Source organism: Pseudophryne corroboree, chromosome 7 (assembly GCF_028390025.1).
Source record: "Pseudophryne corroboree isolate aPseCor3 chromosome 7, aPseCor3.hap2, whole genome shotgun sequence".
NCBI lineage: Eukaryota > Metazoa > Chordata > Amphibia > Anura > Myobatrachidae > Pseudophryne > Pseudophryne corroboree.
Genome location: NC_086450.1, coordinates 439,783,247 through 439,800,010, shown reverse-complemented (window position 1 = coordinate 439,800,010; position 16,764 = coordinate 439,783,247). Strand labels below are relative to the sequence as shown.

Genomic DNA, 16,764 nt, shown 5'->3' with positions numbered 1-16,764 from the left:
CTTTGTTTCTTTTTATTTTGTGTTACATCATTATATTTGTTGCTCTGACTTCTGCATATTTGAGTTTATGTCTGTGTATCGGTTGGTTGATCATTTCTCTACAAGTATCGGATATCTGTTCCTTTTTACAGTATGTCCTGTGATATTGCTCCTTTCTTATGTAACACGGTTTATTATGAAAACCTACAAAAAAATACTCAAATAAAAACAAAAAGAATACACATTTACAGAATACTGATTTTGAAGTGGGACAAGTTGTTTTTCTCATGTATCACATGAATCCATTAGCAGCATGAGTTAGTATTTGGATAACAACATTCGGGTAAGCATACAGAAGGAAGTCTCTATTTGAGTAAGCAGCAGTAAACCAGGATATGAATTAGCATAATGGGTGCAAAGAAAGTTTGCCAAAGAGTCTCAATCAGATAATAGGCGACCATTCATATACTATAAAGTACAGGAATACTCAGCCTGCATTCAATTCTTTCTCAGACAACTGGTAAGGAAGGAGAAAACACATCTTTCTTGCAACTCTTGAGTGCCAGGCTCAGGAAGATCTCCTTGAACAGCCCATTTGCATGCTGGGAGATAAGAATCTGTACTCTCTGGTAAATCTCCTCCTTATATTGTCTGTACACAGTGGTCAGGTCTAGATCGTCGTACAGATTCTTTACCATCTGCACCTTGTCCAGATCGTCTTGGCCGTAGTTCTCCTGTGTGTCACAGCAATGCAAAGGTTAATACCAGAGACAGTGTGCACCCCAGCTGATGTATTCCACTAGGACATGGGTAAGCAAGGGCTCAAACAGAGCAGGTATCAAGCTTGTAACTGCAGGAGTTGAAGAGGCGTTCAGGGAAGGTGTAAATGCAGGATGAGGAGCTGTCAGGGAAGGTGTAACCACAGGAAGAGTTGGAGCTGCCAGAGAAGGTTTAAATATAGGAGGAACAGCTATCAGGGTGTAACTGTAGGATGGGGTTGGCCATCAACCATCGATGATTCATAATCATTGATGGTTTAAGGTCGATTTAAAATACTTTTGCCATTGATGCAAGAGAACCAAATGGTTTTCCTCCATCGATGGCACAGTATAACTGAATATTTCTATTTTACAAGATGCTGGGACACGGAGCATAGCTCCACCCCTGACATCTGCTGAACCCCATCTGGGCCAGTGTAACTAAAGGAGCAGGACCTGTTGAGGAAGGTATAAGAGCTGGAGGAGGAGCTGTTGGGGAAGGTGTAAGCATAGGAGAAGAAGCTGTTGGGGAAGGTGTGAACACAGGAGGAGAAGCTGTTTGGGAAGGTGTAAGCACAGCTGTTGGAGAAGTTGTGAACACAGGAGGAGAAGCTGTCTGGGAAGGTGTAAGCACAGGAGGAGAAGCTGTTGGGGAAGGTGTGAACACAGGAAGAGAAGCTGTCAGGGAATCTGTAATTGTAAGAGGAGGAGTTGTTGGGAAATGTGTAAGCACAGGAGTTGGAGCTGTCAGAGAAGGTGTATTTACAGAAGAACAAGATGTTAGTAGTGTATGTACAGGAGGATGAGCTTTTAGGGAAGGTGTAAGTATCATGATCCATACCATATCTCCTTTCTGCCTCTAGGTGTCACTCTCTCTGCCTCCTGGTCTGTCTAGCAGTTTCCACTTTGTGACCTTACAGGGTTGATTACCTGGTTATGTGCAGCTGTGGTCTGCACCTGGGAAGCTGCTATTTATCCTCTGCTCACAGGCACTCCTATGCCAGATCATTAAGTCTAGCTCTGTTACTGCAACACTGGTTTCCCTGTGCAAGACTTAGTCTGTGCCTCCTGCTTCTCCTGAGTCCACTAACCTGTGATTTATACAGCCCTTGCAACAAACTACCAGTTCTAGGACATCAGACCCTCCAATATGACCCGTCCCACTAGGTACAAAATGCTCTGTTTCTGGACTTCCCTCTTAATTTATGATTTCCATCACCTGTGTTGAACTAGTTAAATGATAAGAAAGCTGTTTCTTCACAGGTGATGCCAATAATAAATTAAGAGGGAAGTCCAGAAACAGAGCATTTTGTACCTTGTGGGGCGGGTCATGTTGGAGGGTATGGGACATCATCTGTCGGTTTACAGATTCTGGTCTTTGGCTCCCTGCAACTCTGCTAAGATTGTAAGAGCATCTGATCATCTTCGTTATTCTAACTTCAGTGCCTGACTAAATACCGCTCCAGCATTGCCTTGTTATCTGGAAGTCCTGGCATGTTTTCATACTTGTGATGGTGCTAATCTGGACTCTCCTGTTTGTATTCAGAACTGTGTCATCATCCTTTCAGCATTGTCTACACTCTGGACTTTTATATGGTTGTTTATATCACCAGTTGCAAGATTCTGAAACTATACTGCTCAGTAAATTATGCCTAAGACTTTTGCAATCCTCCATGTTCCTGCTATGATTTCAGTTCTATTCAGCATTATCTAGTCTGTTATCCTGGTGCATCCTGATAAGTACTCATCCTGCTACTGCTTTACTTGCATACATCGTCTGAATTCAAGCACAGGTGTACTCACCTTGCCTGGCTCCAGTTATTCAGTCTATGTATCTGCCTGTTTCAATACCCATCTTACCAGTAACTTTCAATTCACATTATCCAGTAATCTAGTCATCAGTGGCTATAATCTGCACTTGTCTTCGCTGTGTTCAAGATTAATGCAATACACGATCCTGTATCTTGCCATTCAAGTGTCTGTTACCTGCATTTAGAAGCGTTTGTCTGATCACACTGTATTCCAGCATCTTACCCGCTGAGAGACAATAAATCTTTATATACTTCCTCTGGCCTCAGTATAACCTCATTTCATGTACTTCCAGCATATACAAACACATGGAAGCATAGTAGCCATGACAGTAAGTACAGGTGGTGGAGCTGTTGGGGAAGGTGTAAGCGCAGGAGAGGCAGCTATCAGGGAAGCTATAATTGCAGAAGGAGGAGCTGTTGGGGAAGGTGTAAGAGCAGTAGGAGGAGGAGCTGTTGGGAAAGGTGGAAGTGCAGGAGGCAGAGCTCTTTGTAAGGTGTAACTGGAGGGGAAGCTGTTCCACTATCACACTTACCTCCAGGATTTTCCTTTGCTCAGGAGTCACCCTTTTTAATGCCTCTACCACCAGCCACGTACACTTCTTATCCTGGATGTCGGATCCATTCTTACCTGTGATGTTTGGGTCTCCGTAACAATCCAGGTAGTCATTCTAGCAGAAAATTGGGAAATGGGGGCACAGAACATAACTTACACTGTATGATAAACTCTAACTCTCCCAATGTCCCCTCACTCCCATTATCCCCTTTCTCACCTGCACCTGGAATAACTCCCCCATATCCAGCAGGATTGTTTTGGCATTTCTGTAATCTTCCTCCTGGTCTATTCCAGCCTAGGAAGTAGATATATGGATGGGTTACTCAGATGGCATGAGATGGGCTAATTCTCTTGTTGTTTGGGTTACTGCAACAGGCAATTGCTGTCTTCAGGATTTGAATATGGTGGGGTATACACAGCTGCCAGCTCTTCATTCTATTACAAGGTTACATAACTAGATTATCAGCTCTTTTACACAACTCACCATCAACATGGCAGCAGCGACGGGCAGGTAGAAGCACAGAAAAGCTGACTTGTATTTCCAAATGGATTTATACCTGCAGACAGAGGGCCAGGCAATAGGTCATATCATACATATGAGGGGTGTGAGTGCATAAGTAGAGTAGACACAATCGGATTGTCTGGTTGTGATCTGTAATCTCTGACTAAAGTTCTTGTGATATTTCAAGGCACAAAACTGTATATAAGCAGCACTGCACACCAAAGAAGTCAGCATGTTCACTCCCTTCACAAACTCATTATGGAGCTCAATAGAGGCCACTGGAGAGCCAGGATCTTCTACGACTACAAGAGTGGTTTGCAACAGCATGAGACTACTGTATTAATCAACCGTGAGCTGCTTTTGGAGAGGAAACACTGAGTGGTTTGCAGAATTTCAGTGAGGGAGATGGTCCCTGGAAGATGAGCAGCACTGCTGCTGACCTGTGTCCGCCATTATCGAGGACAAATTTTCTGCTATTGAGGTGAATGCCAGGATGACCATAGCCCATTTAGTAAAGGAGATAGGCATCTCATTGGGATCCATCACTTGATACTTCATGAAAAGTTTGTCTTGAGCAAGGTCTCTGCATGCTGAGTGCCCCATCATCTGACTTGAGAGCAGAAGGAGACTTGGGTAACTTGGTGCCAGGGAAGAGGTTAAAATACAGCAAGTCAAGATACCGGCAGTCACAATACCGATATAGAAATTCCGATAGGGGGTGAAATGCTGCTGCTGGAATACCGGCAACATAGGATATTCTCCCTCTGTGGGTGTCCCGTAGAATGTAAACTGTGGCAACTTTCCAGCGTTCGGCCCGCTGCCGGCATTCTGGCAGACAGGATCCCGCTGTCTGTATCATAACAGCCGGCATCCCGTCCACCGTCAAATCATATCCTTGTCTCCGTGTACCAGGCTAGATCCACTTTCCCTGGCTTTGCAGTGAATAGATCTAGTGCAGTGGTTCTCAAACTTTTTTGAACCACAACAACCTAGAGCATCAGAATTTTTATCACTGCACCACAAGGCCAAAAGTTTTTTATTGAGAAAATTTGAAAGAAATTTTAAATTAAGTAAAATGTGTTTATGTCACCCTTAGGATTAATTATGTGGTAAAGGAGAAGATTTGCTTCTGTTTGTCCACATATTTTATGAATGACAGCTATTAGTGATGGTTTTGCCAATTACATTGACCAAAAATAATGTTAATTGGTCCTAGACCACCAACCCAGGGCCCCCGTTCAAGTGTCCTGAGACACCGCAGGGTGCCACGGCACACAGTTTGAGAACCACTAGTCTAGTGTCTTAGATGCACGGGAACTCACCTAGTCTCTGTGTACTGGGCTAGATCCAACTTCCCTGGCTGAGCAATTATTAGATCTAGTACCTGCCCCAGCTCGGTCTGGTAGGAGGTCTGTGACACAGAAGAGATGGGTATAAGGAATAACACTGTGTAATTGGGTATATGGAATACCGGTACAGTTCTCACCTCCAGAAACAGTTCCAGCAGGTTCAGGTAATAAGGCTGTCCGTGGCAGTACTTCCTCAGGAGTCGATATACACATGATTCAATCAGAGCCGAGTCATTGATAGCATCAAGGCCAATGCCCTCCTGTGTCAGGGACAGTCCTCATTCAGCACCTGCACCAACCAGCTCTGACTTGTACCTAAAATGATCTACTCCATACCACCCTGTAATCCCAGATAACTGCTGCCAGGTTGCTGCAATGTTACCTTCTTGTACCAGCAAGGCTTCCCACGACGTTTCTCAGACCTATCCATAATGTCATCAGTAACCAGGAAGTAGAGCGTCATCTAGGGAAGGGAGGAACCAGTTACATGATTGTTGTAATACAGTACACCTAAATATGTGCATAAGACCTCTGGAACCATGCTAGAGGTCTTCCATATATAACACAGGGTTTCAAGACTACAGAAGAACAGGGTTTCAGGCTGGAGAAACAGACAAGGTTCAGAAATTTAGCAGGATAGGGTTTCAGGTTGGATAAACAGGCAATGTTCAAGACTATAGCAAGACAGGGTTTCAGGCTGGATAAACAGACAAGGTTCATGACTACAGCAAGACATCTTTTCAGGCTGGATAGACAGGGATTAGTAAACTATAGAAAGGAAAAGTAGGCTCATTAATTTCATAAAGCGCATAAAATGGGAGAGTAATTAATCACTTTCCTATTAGAAGATATGGCTTTTGCGTACCCCCACTCACGCTGTTAAGGGGTATATGAAGCACATCAAGGTATATTTATTCTTCTACATGCACAGTCTGAATATCCACAGTCTCAATACAGAAAAGGAAAACCTGGGTATCGTACCCCAACTCACACAGCTGTGTAGGTGTGGACTCCTATCAAGGTTTCTTTTCTCTGCTGTTTAGAGGTGTGGTCTCTGGAATTAATTTCTAGTCCAAAGTAACCTCATGTAAATCTGCTGCCAGACACAGCAATGGCTGCTCTCTGCTCCTGCTGCCTTGTGGGAATGATACCCACAAGGCAGCAGGAGCAGAGAGCAGCCATTGCTGTGTCTGGCAGCAGATTTACATGAGGTTACTTTGGACTAGAAATTCATTCCAGAGACCACACCTCTAAACAGCAGAGAAAAGAAACATTGATAGGAGTCCACACCTACACAGCTGTGTGAGTTGGGGTACGATACCCAGGTTTTCCTTTTCTGTATTGAGACTGTGGATATTCAGACTGTGCATGTAGAAGAATAAAGATACCTTGATGTGCTTCATATACCCCTTAACAGCGTGAGTGGGGGTACGCAAAAGCCATATCTTCTAATAGGAAAGTGATCTCCCATTTTATGCGCTTTATGAAATTAATGATCCTACTTTTCCTTTCTATTGTATACTGTGGATTCGGAGTGTTATCCAACTGGATCATTTCTTTCTAAAAGCAGCATTTGTGCGCCGATTTGTGTGGCCTGCAAGAAACACATTTTTTTCACATTCAGGGATTAGTAAACTAAAAACCAGGGCATGAAGCTATAACTGACCAAGAGGTGAAGGCCTGACACAGAGGCCAATCAATGTATCTCCATAGAGACAGGCCCCTTAGCTAAATTAATAATCTGCATGCGTGGATCTGCACAATGAGAGCGGTATAAAGTGTCCCATCTGATCAGAACCAGCTGGGAGGCTGTCAATGCAGCATTGCTGTCTGCATGCCAGTGTCTAAGGTCTCCTAGTGACGACCGGGACCAGAATGCCCTGCTGTATTGATAGAGCGCACCAGCATTCCAGTCTCCTAGCGATGTCCGGGACCTGGAAAACAGGTTGTGACCTGCAGCAGCTCATTACAATGATGTGACATAGTCAGATATCACAGGCACAATTGGGTCCTCACCAGCTCTACACACCAGCCTACCACCAGAGCCCTCTCAATGGTCTCCACATCCTGCATGGCCAATGGCAACAGGTCCCGGATGGAGGCCACCACATTCATACCTCGAGTACATCTTCCTCCAGGAGCGTTATACTCTAGGACCTGCAAAGCACACACTCACATTGGTACGGCATCTGGAAGAAAGTGGAAGATAGCTGACCAGAGGCTCACAGATCTCCCTTACCTCTCGCAAGCGTGAGACAGCAACCCCAATCTCCGGGTGTCCCCATTCCTCCGCTGTCAGGTCCTGCACTACCCTTTCAAGGAAGCTGGAAAACTCCAGAAGATTATCAGAGGCTGCCAATGTCTTCACGGAAGCCATTGTCCGGGGCTTGGAGAAAACCAACATGACATCTGTCAACTGAGAGCTATATAAATATACATGCATGCATACATACACACATTATATATACTGTGACATACTGTACTGTATCAAGGTGGCTTGTCCCAGCCTCTTATGAGAGAAACTAATGCTTTCTGTGGGGGTCTGCAGACCCGTGATGAGCAGCGGAAATTTTTCGGGTTTTGTGTTTTGGTTTTGGGTTCGGTTCCGCGGCCGTGTTTTGGGTTCGAACGCGTTTTGGCAAAACCTCACCGAATTTTTTTTGTCGGATTCGGGTGTGTTTTGGATTCGGGTGTTTTTTTCCAAAAACCCTAAAAAACAGCTTAAATCATAGAATTTGGGGGTCATTTTGATCCCAAAGTATTATTAACCTCAATAACCATAATTTCCACTCATTTTCAGTCTATTCTGAACACCTCACACCTCACAATATTATTTTTAGTCCTAAAATTTGCACCGAGGTCGCTGGATGGCTAAGCTAAGCGACCCAAGTGGCCGACACAAACACCAGGCCAATCTAGGAGTGGCACTGCAGTGTCACGCAGGATGGCCCTTCCAAAAAACACTCCCCAAACAGCACATGACGCAAAGAAAAAAAGAGGCGCAATGAGGTAGCTGTGTGAGTAAGCTAAGCGACCCTAGTGGCCGACACAAACACCTGGCCCATCTAGGAGTGGCACTGCAGTGTCACGCAGGATGGCCCTTCCAAAAAACACTCCCCAAACAGCACATGACGCAAAGAAAAAAAGAGGCGCAATGAGGTAGCTGTGTGAGTAAGCTAAGCGACCCTAGTGGCCGACACAAACACCTGGCCCATCTAGGAGTGGCACTGCAGTGTCACGCAGGATGGCCCTTCCAAAAAACACTCCCCAAACAGCACATGACGCAAAGAAAAAAAGAGGCGCAATGAGGTAGCTGTGTGAGTAAGCTAAGCGACCCTAGTGGCCGACACAAACACCTGGCCCATCTAGGAGTGGCACTGCAGTGTCACGCAGGATGGCCCTTCCAAAAAACACCCCCCAAACAGCACATGACGCAAAGAAAAATGAAAGAAAAAAGAGGTGCAAGATGGAATTGTCCTTGGGCCCTCCCACCCACCCTTATGTTGTATAAACAGGACATGCACACTTTAACCAACCCATCATTTCAGTGACAGGGTCTGCCACACGACTGTGACTGAAATGACGGGTTGGTTTGGACCCCCACCAAAAAAGAAGCAATTAATCTCTCCTTGCACAAACTGGCTCTACAGAGGCAAGATGTCCACCTCATCATCATCCTCCGATATATCACCGTGTACATCCCCCTCCTCACAGATTATCAATTCGTCCCCACTGGAATCCACCATCTCAGCTCCCTGTGTACTTTGTGGAGGCAATTGCTGCTGGTCAATGTCTCCACGGAGGAATTGATTATAATTCATTTTAATGAACATCATCTTCTCCACATTTTCTGGATGTAACCTCGTACGCCGATTGCTGACAAGGTGAGCGGCGGCACTAAACACTCTTTCGGAGTACACACTTGTGGGAGGGCAACTTAGGTAGAATAAAGCCAGTTTGTGCAAGGGCCTCCAAATTGCCTCTTTTTCCTGCCAGTATAAGTACGGACTGTCTGACGTGCCTACTTGGATGCGGTCACTCATATAATCCTCCACCATTCTTTCAATGGGGAGAGAATCATATGCAGTGACAGTAGACGACATGTCCGTAATCGTTGGCAGGTCCTTCAGTCCGGACCAGATGTCAGCATCAGCAGTCGCTCCAGACTGCCCTGCATCACCGCCAGCGGGTGGGCTCGGAATTCTGAGCCTTTTCCTCGCACCCCCAGTTGCGGGAGAATGTGAAGGAGGAGATGTTGACAGGTCGCGTTCCGCTTGACTTGACAATTTTGTCACCAGCAGTTCTTTGAACCCCAGCAGACTTGTGTCTGCCGGAAAGAGAGATCCAAGGTAGGTTTTAAATCTAGGATCGAGCACGGTGGCCAAAATGTAGTGCTCTGATTTCAACAGATTGACCACCCGTGAATCCTTGTTAAGCGAATTAAGGGCTCCATCCACAAGTCCCACATGCCTAGCGGAATCGCTCTGTGTTAGCTCCTCCTTCAATGTCTCCAGCTTCTTCTGCAAAAGCCTGATGAGGGGAATGACCTGACTCAGGCTGGCAGTGTCTGAACTGACTTCACGTGTGGCAAGTTCAAAAGGTTGCAGAACCTTGCACAACGTTGAAATCATTCTCCACTGCGCTTGAGACAGGTGCATTCCACCTCCTATATCGTGCTCAGTTGTATAGGCTTGAATGGCCTTTTGCTGCTCCTCCAACCTCTGAAGCATATAGAGGGTTGAATTCCACCTCGTTACCACTTCTTGCTTCAGATGATGGCAGGGCAGGTTCAGGCGTTTTTGGTGGTGCTCCAGTCTTCTGTACGTGGTGCCTGTACGCCGAAAGTGTCCCGCAATTCTTCTGGCCACCGACAGCATCTCTTGCATGCCCCTCTCGTTTTTTAAATAATTCTGCACCACCAAATTCAAGGTATGTGCAAAACATGGGACGTGCTGGAATTTGCCCAGATTTAATGCACACACAATATTGCTGGCGTTGTCCGATGCCACAAATCCACAGGAGAGTCCAATTGGGGTAAGCCATTCTGCGATGATCTTCCTCAGTTGCCGTAAGAGGTTTTCAGCTGTGTGCGTATTCTGGAAAGCGGTGATACAAAGCGTAGCCTGCCTAGGAAAGAGTTGGCGTTTGCGAGATGCTGCTACTGGTGCCGCCGCTGCTGTTCTTGCGGCGGGAGTCCATACATCTACCCAGTGGGCTGTCACAGTCATATAGTCCTGAGTCTGCCCTGCTCCACTTGTCCACATGTCCGTGGTTAAGTGGACATTGGGTACAACTGCATTTTTTAGGACACTGGTGAGTCTTTTTCTGAGGTCTGTGTACATTTTCGGTATCGCCTGCCTAGAGAAATGGAACCTAGATGGTATTTGGTACCGGGGACACAGTACCTCCAACAAGTCTCTAGTTGCCTCTGCAGTAATGATGGATACCGGAACCACGTTTCTCACCGCCCAGGATGCCAAGGCCTCAGTTATCCGCTTTGCAGCAGGATGACTGCTGTGATATTTCATCTTCCTCGCAAAGGACTGTTGGACAGTCAATTGCTTGGTGGAAGTAGTAAAAGTGGTCTTACGAGTACGACTTCCCCTCTGGGATGACCATCGACTCCCAGCAGCAACAACAGCAGCGCCAGCAGCAGTAGGCGTTACACGCAAGGATGCATCGGAGGAATCCCAGGCAGGAGAGGACTCGTCAGAATTGCCAGTGACATGGCCTGCAGGACTATTGGCATTCCTGGGGAAGGAGGAAATTGACACTGAGGGAGTTGGTGGGGTGGTTTGTGTGAGCTTGGTTACAAGAGGAAGGGATTTACTGGTCAGTGGACTGCTTCCGCTGTCGCCCAAAGTTTTTGAACTTGTCACTGACTTATGATGAATGCGCTGCAGGTGACGTATAAGGGAGGATGTTCCGAGGTGGTTAACGTCCTTACCCCTACTTATTACAGCTTGACAAAGGCAACACACGGCTTGACAAATGTTGTCCGCATTTCTGTTGAAATACTTCCACACCGAAGAGCTGATTTTTTTTGGTATTTTCACCAGGCATGTCAATGGCCCTATTCCTCCCACGGACAACAGGTGTCTCCCCGGGTGCCTGACTTAAACAAACCACCTCACCATCAGAATCCTCCTGGTCAATTTCCTCCCCAGCGCCAGCAACACCCATATCCTCCTCATCCTGGTGTACTTCAACACTGACATCTTCAATCTGACTATCAGGAACTGGACTGCGGGTGCTCCTTCCAGCACTTGCAGGGGGCGTGCAAATGGTGGAAGGCGCATGCTCTTCACGTCCAGTGTTGGGAAGGTCAGGCATCGCAAACAACACAATTGGACTCTCCTTGTGGATTTGTGATTTTGAAGAACGCACATTTCTTTGCTGTGCTTTTGCCAGCTTGAGTCTTTTCATTTTTCTAGCGAGAGTGTTAGGCGCCGGGGTCCGCTCGTCGGTGCGGCCCGGCGAATAGCAACCAGGGACGCCGTACGCGAACAGCCGCTGGCTCCCTGGCAACGCTGGACGCCGGGCGCGCTGAGCCGCACGGACCCTAGCAACGGGGACGCCACTGGCGGACCGTGTTCCCCGTTGCTAGGCTTTAAGGGTTAATGTTTTCTCCAGCTCTCTGGCCGGGCAGCAAGGCAGCTGCACGGCATTTATTCTAATCAGCCTTTTGGCAGCTGATTGGAGGACTCCTTGTTAAATACACTCCCAGGGCTTCTCACAGACGCCGGTAATAGCTTCCTGCATGCTGTCTTTGTTTGCTGAGAGTCTGTTCCAGTCTTGCTGTATCCGGTCATTCCAGTATTGGAAGCTCGGAACTCGGAAGTTTGTCATCTAATTCCTGGAGTCCTGACTATCACCTTATAACATCCAGTGGTGTTCGTGAGTCACGGCCTTGCCGTGTGTTGCGGCTTGTCCGCTTTATTATTTATTATTTATGTTTTGGTGCATTTTGCGGAGGGTTCCGCTTCCACAGGTCCACTCTGGTATCCGGCGGTGCCGGGTAGGAGTATTGGACAAGTGGATTTTGGTTGTCCTTTTCCCTGGCGGGTTTCCGCACATACTTTTGGTTTTGTCAGTTAGCTTGTAGCCCCTGGCCTGGTTGTTTAGTCAGAGGGCCCCTTGTTATCACCCTGTCTCGGATTTCCCTTTGTCTCCCATTAAGACCTGAGGGGGCATCGGAGTTGGGCAGACTTAATCCGCCCTTCAAACGCGGCTGCCATGGGCTCAAGCAACCATAGTCTCGCAGGGGATTTCTGACAGCACGGGCGAGACAACGGAGTTAGGGCGCCAGGGGCTATTTTCTATTCCCGCTCCCATAACCAGCATTCCCTTCCAGTACTCTGACCATTGCCATGAGATCTCCTCCGGTCAGGAGTACTGTAATTATAACATTATTACCGGCCTTACCAAAACCTAAAATTAAACTGGGTTTAATTTTTTCCTTATTCAGTTTTGTAAGAGTTATCGGCCTCATGAATCCCACAGGTTTAGGGCCAAATCCTGGTCAGCTCCTAGTCAGCCAGATTCAAGAACTTACTCAGATGTTTCAGGATCTTTCCCTTCGGGTGAAGTCGCAGGAAGATCTTTTACGAACTTCCCCGAGGGTAGTCCCTGAACCAAAAATACACTTGCCTGACCGTTTTTCTGGTGATAGGAAGGAGTTTTTTAATTTTAAAGAATCCTGTAAACTTTATTTTCGTTTAAGACCGATCTCCTCAGGTACTGAATCTCAGCGGGTCGGAATTATTATTTCTTTGCTCCAGCGAGATCCTCAGACCTGGGCATTCGGTTTAAAAGTAGAGGATCCGGCGTTGTCATCAGTAGACGCCTTTTTTGGGTCTTTAGGGCTTTTGTATGATGACCCTGATAGAGAGGCATCCGCTGAGAGTCAGTTACGCACTCTCAGACAGGGTAGAAATCCTGCAGAAGTTTTTTGCACAGAGTTTCGCCGTTGGTCGAACGACTGTGGCTGGAATGACCCAGCCCTGCGCAGTCAGTTTCGCCTCGGCTTATCAGAGTTTATAAAAGACAGTCTCCTTCAGTATCCCGCTCCTGAGACTCTCGATAAACTCATGGAGCTTTCTATTAAGATTGATCGTCGTCTCAGAGAGCGGAGGGCTGAAAAAGGAGCACCTGTCAGGTCTACTCCATGTGTATTTTCCATTCCTGAGGACGTAGAGAAGCCCATGCAGATGGGTCTCTCCCGGCTGTCTCCAGAAGAAAGAGCCAGAAGGCAAAACTCTGGTCTTTGTTTGTACTGTGGGGGTAAGGGACATTTTGCCCGTAATTGTCCGATCAAGTCAGGAAAACGCCTCGACCAAGTGAATTGTGAGGGGGTTCACTTTGGTCTGCAGCTTATCTCCTCGAAGAACTCCCTTTTAGTCCCAGCTAAAGTTTCCTTTGGCAGCCTCTGTTCCTCAGTGTCGGCTTTTGTTGACAGTGGAGCTGCAGGGAACTTTATGGACTTAACGTGGGCCAAGGCCTTAGGTATTCCTCAGTTAGCCTTGGGTAGGTGTATCACCATGCATGGTTTAGATGGGAGTCCCTTGTCCAATGGGGTTATTTCCCTCTGTACACCCCCTGTACTACTTACGGTAGGAGCTCTTCATTCCGAAAAGATCGAGTTTTTCCTTACCCATTGCCCAGCAGTTCCAGTGGTTCTGGGTCACCCTTGGCTGGCCTTTCATAATCCCACCATTGATTGGCAGTCGGGGGAGATTTCACAATGGGGTACCATCTGTAATAAGGAATGTATTACGTTTCCCGTCAGAATAGCTGCTGCCATTCCCGAACTCATTCCCGTGGAATACCAGGACTTTGTTGATGTGTTTTCCAAGGGCAATGCAAACATTCTGCCTCCCCATCGGCCTTATGATTGTGCTATTGAGCTAATTCCTGGTGCCATATTGCCAAAGGGAAGGTTATATGCATTATCCGGGCCAGAAACTGCGGCCATGAATGAGTATGTTAAGGAGAGCCTAGGGAAAGGATTTATCAGGCCATCTAAATCCCCTTTAAGTGCAGGCTTCTTCTTTGTGGAGAAAAAAGACGGATCACTCAGACCTTGCATTGACTTTAGAGCCCTGAATAAGATCTCAGTTAAAAATACTTACCCTCTGCCGCTGATTTCTGTCCTCTTTGATCAGCTGCGTTCGGCTGTGATTTTTTCTAAAATTGACCTGAGGGGAGCGTATAACCTCATCCGAATCAAGTCGGGAGATGAGTGGAAGACGGCTTTCAGTACTCAGTCAGGTCACTACGAGTATCTGGTGATGCCGTTCGGCTTGTCTAACGCTCCGGCAGTATTCCAGGATCTCATTAACGATGTGCTCCGTGATTTTCTAGGAAGATTCGTGGTCGTTTACTTAGACGACATCCTGATCTATTCTGAATCAATTGAACAACATGTTACCCAGGTGCGTCAGGTTCTTCAAAAATTACGTGAAAATCATCTATATGCCAAGCTGGAGAAGTGCGAGTTTCATGTCACAAAGGTATCCTTTTTAGGGTACATTATTTCCCCTCGGGGATTCAGCATGGAACCTAAGAAGCTCCAAGCCATCCTTAGCTGGGCGCAACCCACCAACTTAAAAGCAATTCAGCGCTTTTTAGGGTTTGCGAATTATTATAGAAGATTTATTCATTCTTTTTCCGACCTGGTTGCTCCCATTGTTGCACTGACTAAGAAGGGAGCGGATCCTACCAACTGGTCACATGAAGCCGAGTTATCCTTTCAGGCCTTGAAACAAGCTTTTGTCTCAGCTCCAGTCCTCAGACATCCCAACCCAGAATTGCCCTTCATTGTTGAGGTTGATGCCTCGGAGGTTGGAGTGGGGGCTATCCTATCTCAGAAGGATCCGGACACTCTGGAACTACATCCTTGTGCCTTTATGTCCCGGAAATTCTCATCCGCTGAATCCAACTACGATGTTGGTAACCGGGAGTTACTGGCTATTAAATGGGCTTTCGAGGAGTGGAGACATTGGCTTGAGGGAGCAACACATACCATTTCAGTATTGACTGACCATAAGAATCTGCAATACATCGAATCAGCTAAGCGGCTGAATGCCCGGCAGGCTCGTTGGGCTTTGTTCTTTACTCGTTTCAAATTTATTATAACTTTCAGGCCAGGTTCCAAGAATACCAAGGCAGATGCTCTGTCACGCAGTTTTCTTCCGGTTCATGATAACAGTCCTGTTACTCCCATACTTCCATCTTCAGTCATTTGGGCAGGCCTCACACAAGATTTATTTACCCAGTTAAAACAGCTTCAACACCAAGCTCCTGGAAATACTCCTGCTGGTCGTCTTTACGTCCCTGAGTTCTTGAGAGCAACTGTTTTGACTGAGTTCCATGATAACAAAGTTTCCGGGCATCCGGGGATCTCTAAGACATTGGAGTTAGTCTCCCGCTCAGTATGGTGGCCTGGTCTTTCTAAAGACGTTAAGGAGTTTGTTTCTTCATGTCAGGTTTGTGCACAGCATAAGGTTCCCCGTTCCTTGCCTATCGGGCAACTTATGCCCTTGAATGTCCCTCTCAGGCCATGGTCTCATATTTCCATGGATTTTGTGGTGGACCTTCCCCTTTCAGCTGGGTGCAGAGTCATTTGGGTGGTAGTAGACCGTTTTAGCAAGATGGCTCATTTCATTGCCCTTCCCCGACTGCCATCTGCCCAAGGATTGGCAGTGTTGTTTCTCCGCCATGTTTTCAGACTTCATGGGTTGCCCACTGATATTGTTTCTGATCGGGGTCCACAATTCATTGCACAATTCTGGAAGTGTTTCTGTGCTTCATTAAAGATGAGATTATCATTAACATCTGGTTACCACCCACAGTCCAACGGGCAAACCGAGCGAGTTAACCAATCATTGAAACAGTATTTGCGTTTGTATTCAGCTAAACTCCAGAATGATTGGTCCGAGTTTCTTCCATTGGCGGAGTTTGCTTACAATAATTCTTGTCATTCCTCCACCAACGTGTCTCCATTCTTTTCAGTTTTTGGTTTTCACCCCAGAGCTAATTCTTTTTTTCAACATTCCTCAGTTTCCTCGCTAACCTTAACCTCCCATCTCAGAGCCATTTGGAAAAAAGTGCACCTTGCTCTCAGAAAAGCGGCCTTTCGAGAGAAAAAATTTTCTGACCGGCTCCGACGTCCTTGCAGTTTTAAGGTGGGAGATAGGGTATGGTTGTCGACTCGTAACATTAGACTTCGACAATCTTCAGCTAGGTTGGGACCCAAATTTATTGGACCATTTCATATCATTAAAAAAGTTAACCCAGTTGCTTTCCGGTTACGTTTACCAAAATCTCTTCGGATTGGTAATACGTTTCATTGCTCCCTGTTGAAGCCATACATTTCTTCCAATAAATTTCCTCGGAAGATCTCTCAGGGAAGATCTCCAGTGGATGTACAGGGGCAACAGGAGTTCCTGGTGGAGAAGGTTCTCGATTCCAAGTTGTCCAGGGGCCGGCTCTATTTTCTGGTTCACTGGAGAGGTTATGGTCCAGAGGAAAGGTCCTGGGTCCTGGATAAGGATCTTCATGCCCCAAGGCTCAAGAGGGCATTTTTTCGGGAGTTTCCTTGGAAGCCTGGCTTTAGGGGTTCCTTGACCCCTCCTCAAGGGGGGGGTACTGTTAGGCGCCAGGGTCCGCTCGTCGGTGCGGCCCGGCGCCTAGCAACCAGGGACGCCGTACGCGAACAGCCGCCGGCTCCCTGGCAACGCTGGACGCCGGGCGCGCTGAGCCGCACGGACCCTAGCAACGGGGACGCCACTGGCGGACCGTGTTCCCCGTT

At 46.9% G+C, this 16,764-nt stretch overlaps 1 protein-coding gene across 1 annotated transcript; it reads right to left on the bottom strand.

Moving 5' to 3' along the window:
* Nucleotides 1-254: 254 nt before the first annotated feature.
* LOC134944256 (farnesyl pyrophosphate synthase-like) lies at nt 255-7,329 on the bottom strand. Its single transcript, XM_063932839.1, has 9 exons — nt 7,192-7,329; nt 6,969-7,109; nt 5,335-5,415; nt 5,090-5,212; nt 4,926-5,014; nt 3,586-3,658; nt 3,319-3,396; nt 3,082-3,216; nt 255-713 (listed from the first exon to the last, which is right to left on the bottom strand). Exons 1-9 carry the CDS (start codon nt 7,327-7,329, stop codon nt 489-491), a joined length of 1,083 nt encoding a protein of 360 aa, XP_063788909.1. The 3' UTR covers nt 255-488.
* Nucleotides 7,330-16,764: the final 9,435 nt, after the last annotated feature.

Excerpts from the sequence above, each read along its gene's own strand:
- LOC134944256 (XM_063932839.1), bottom strand. The coding sequence starts at position 7,329 with ATGGCTTCCGTGAAGACATTGGCAGCCTCTGATAATCTTCTGGAGTTT. Across the intron at positions 3,397-3,585 it reads TCGCTGCTGCCATGTTGATG|GCTGGAATAGACCAGGAGGA; the intron begins GTGAGTTGTGTA and ends TCTACTTCCTAG. Across the intron at positions 714-3,081 it reads AGCAAAGGAAAATCCTGGAG|GAGAACTACGGCCAAGACGA; the intron begins GTAAGTGTGATA and ends TGTGACACACAG.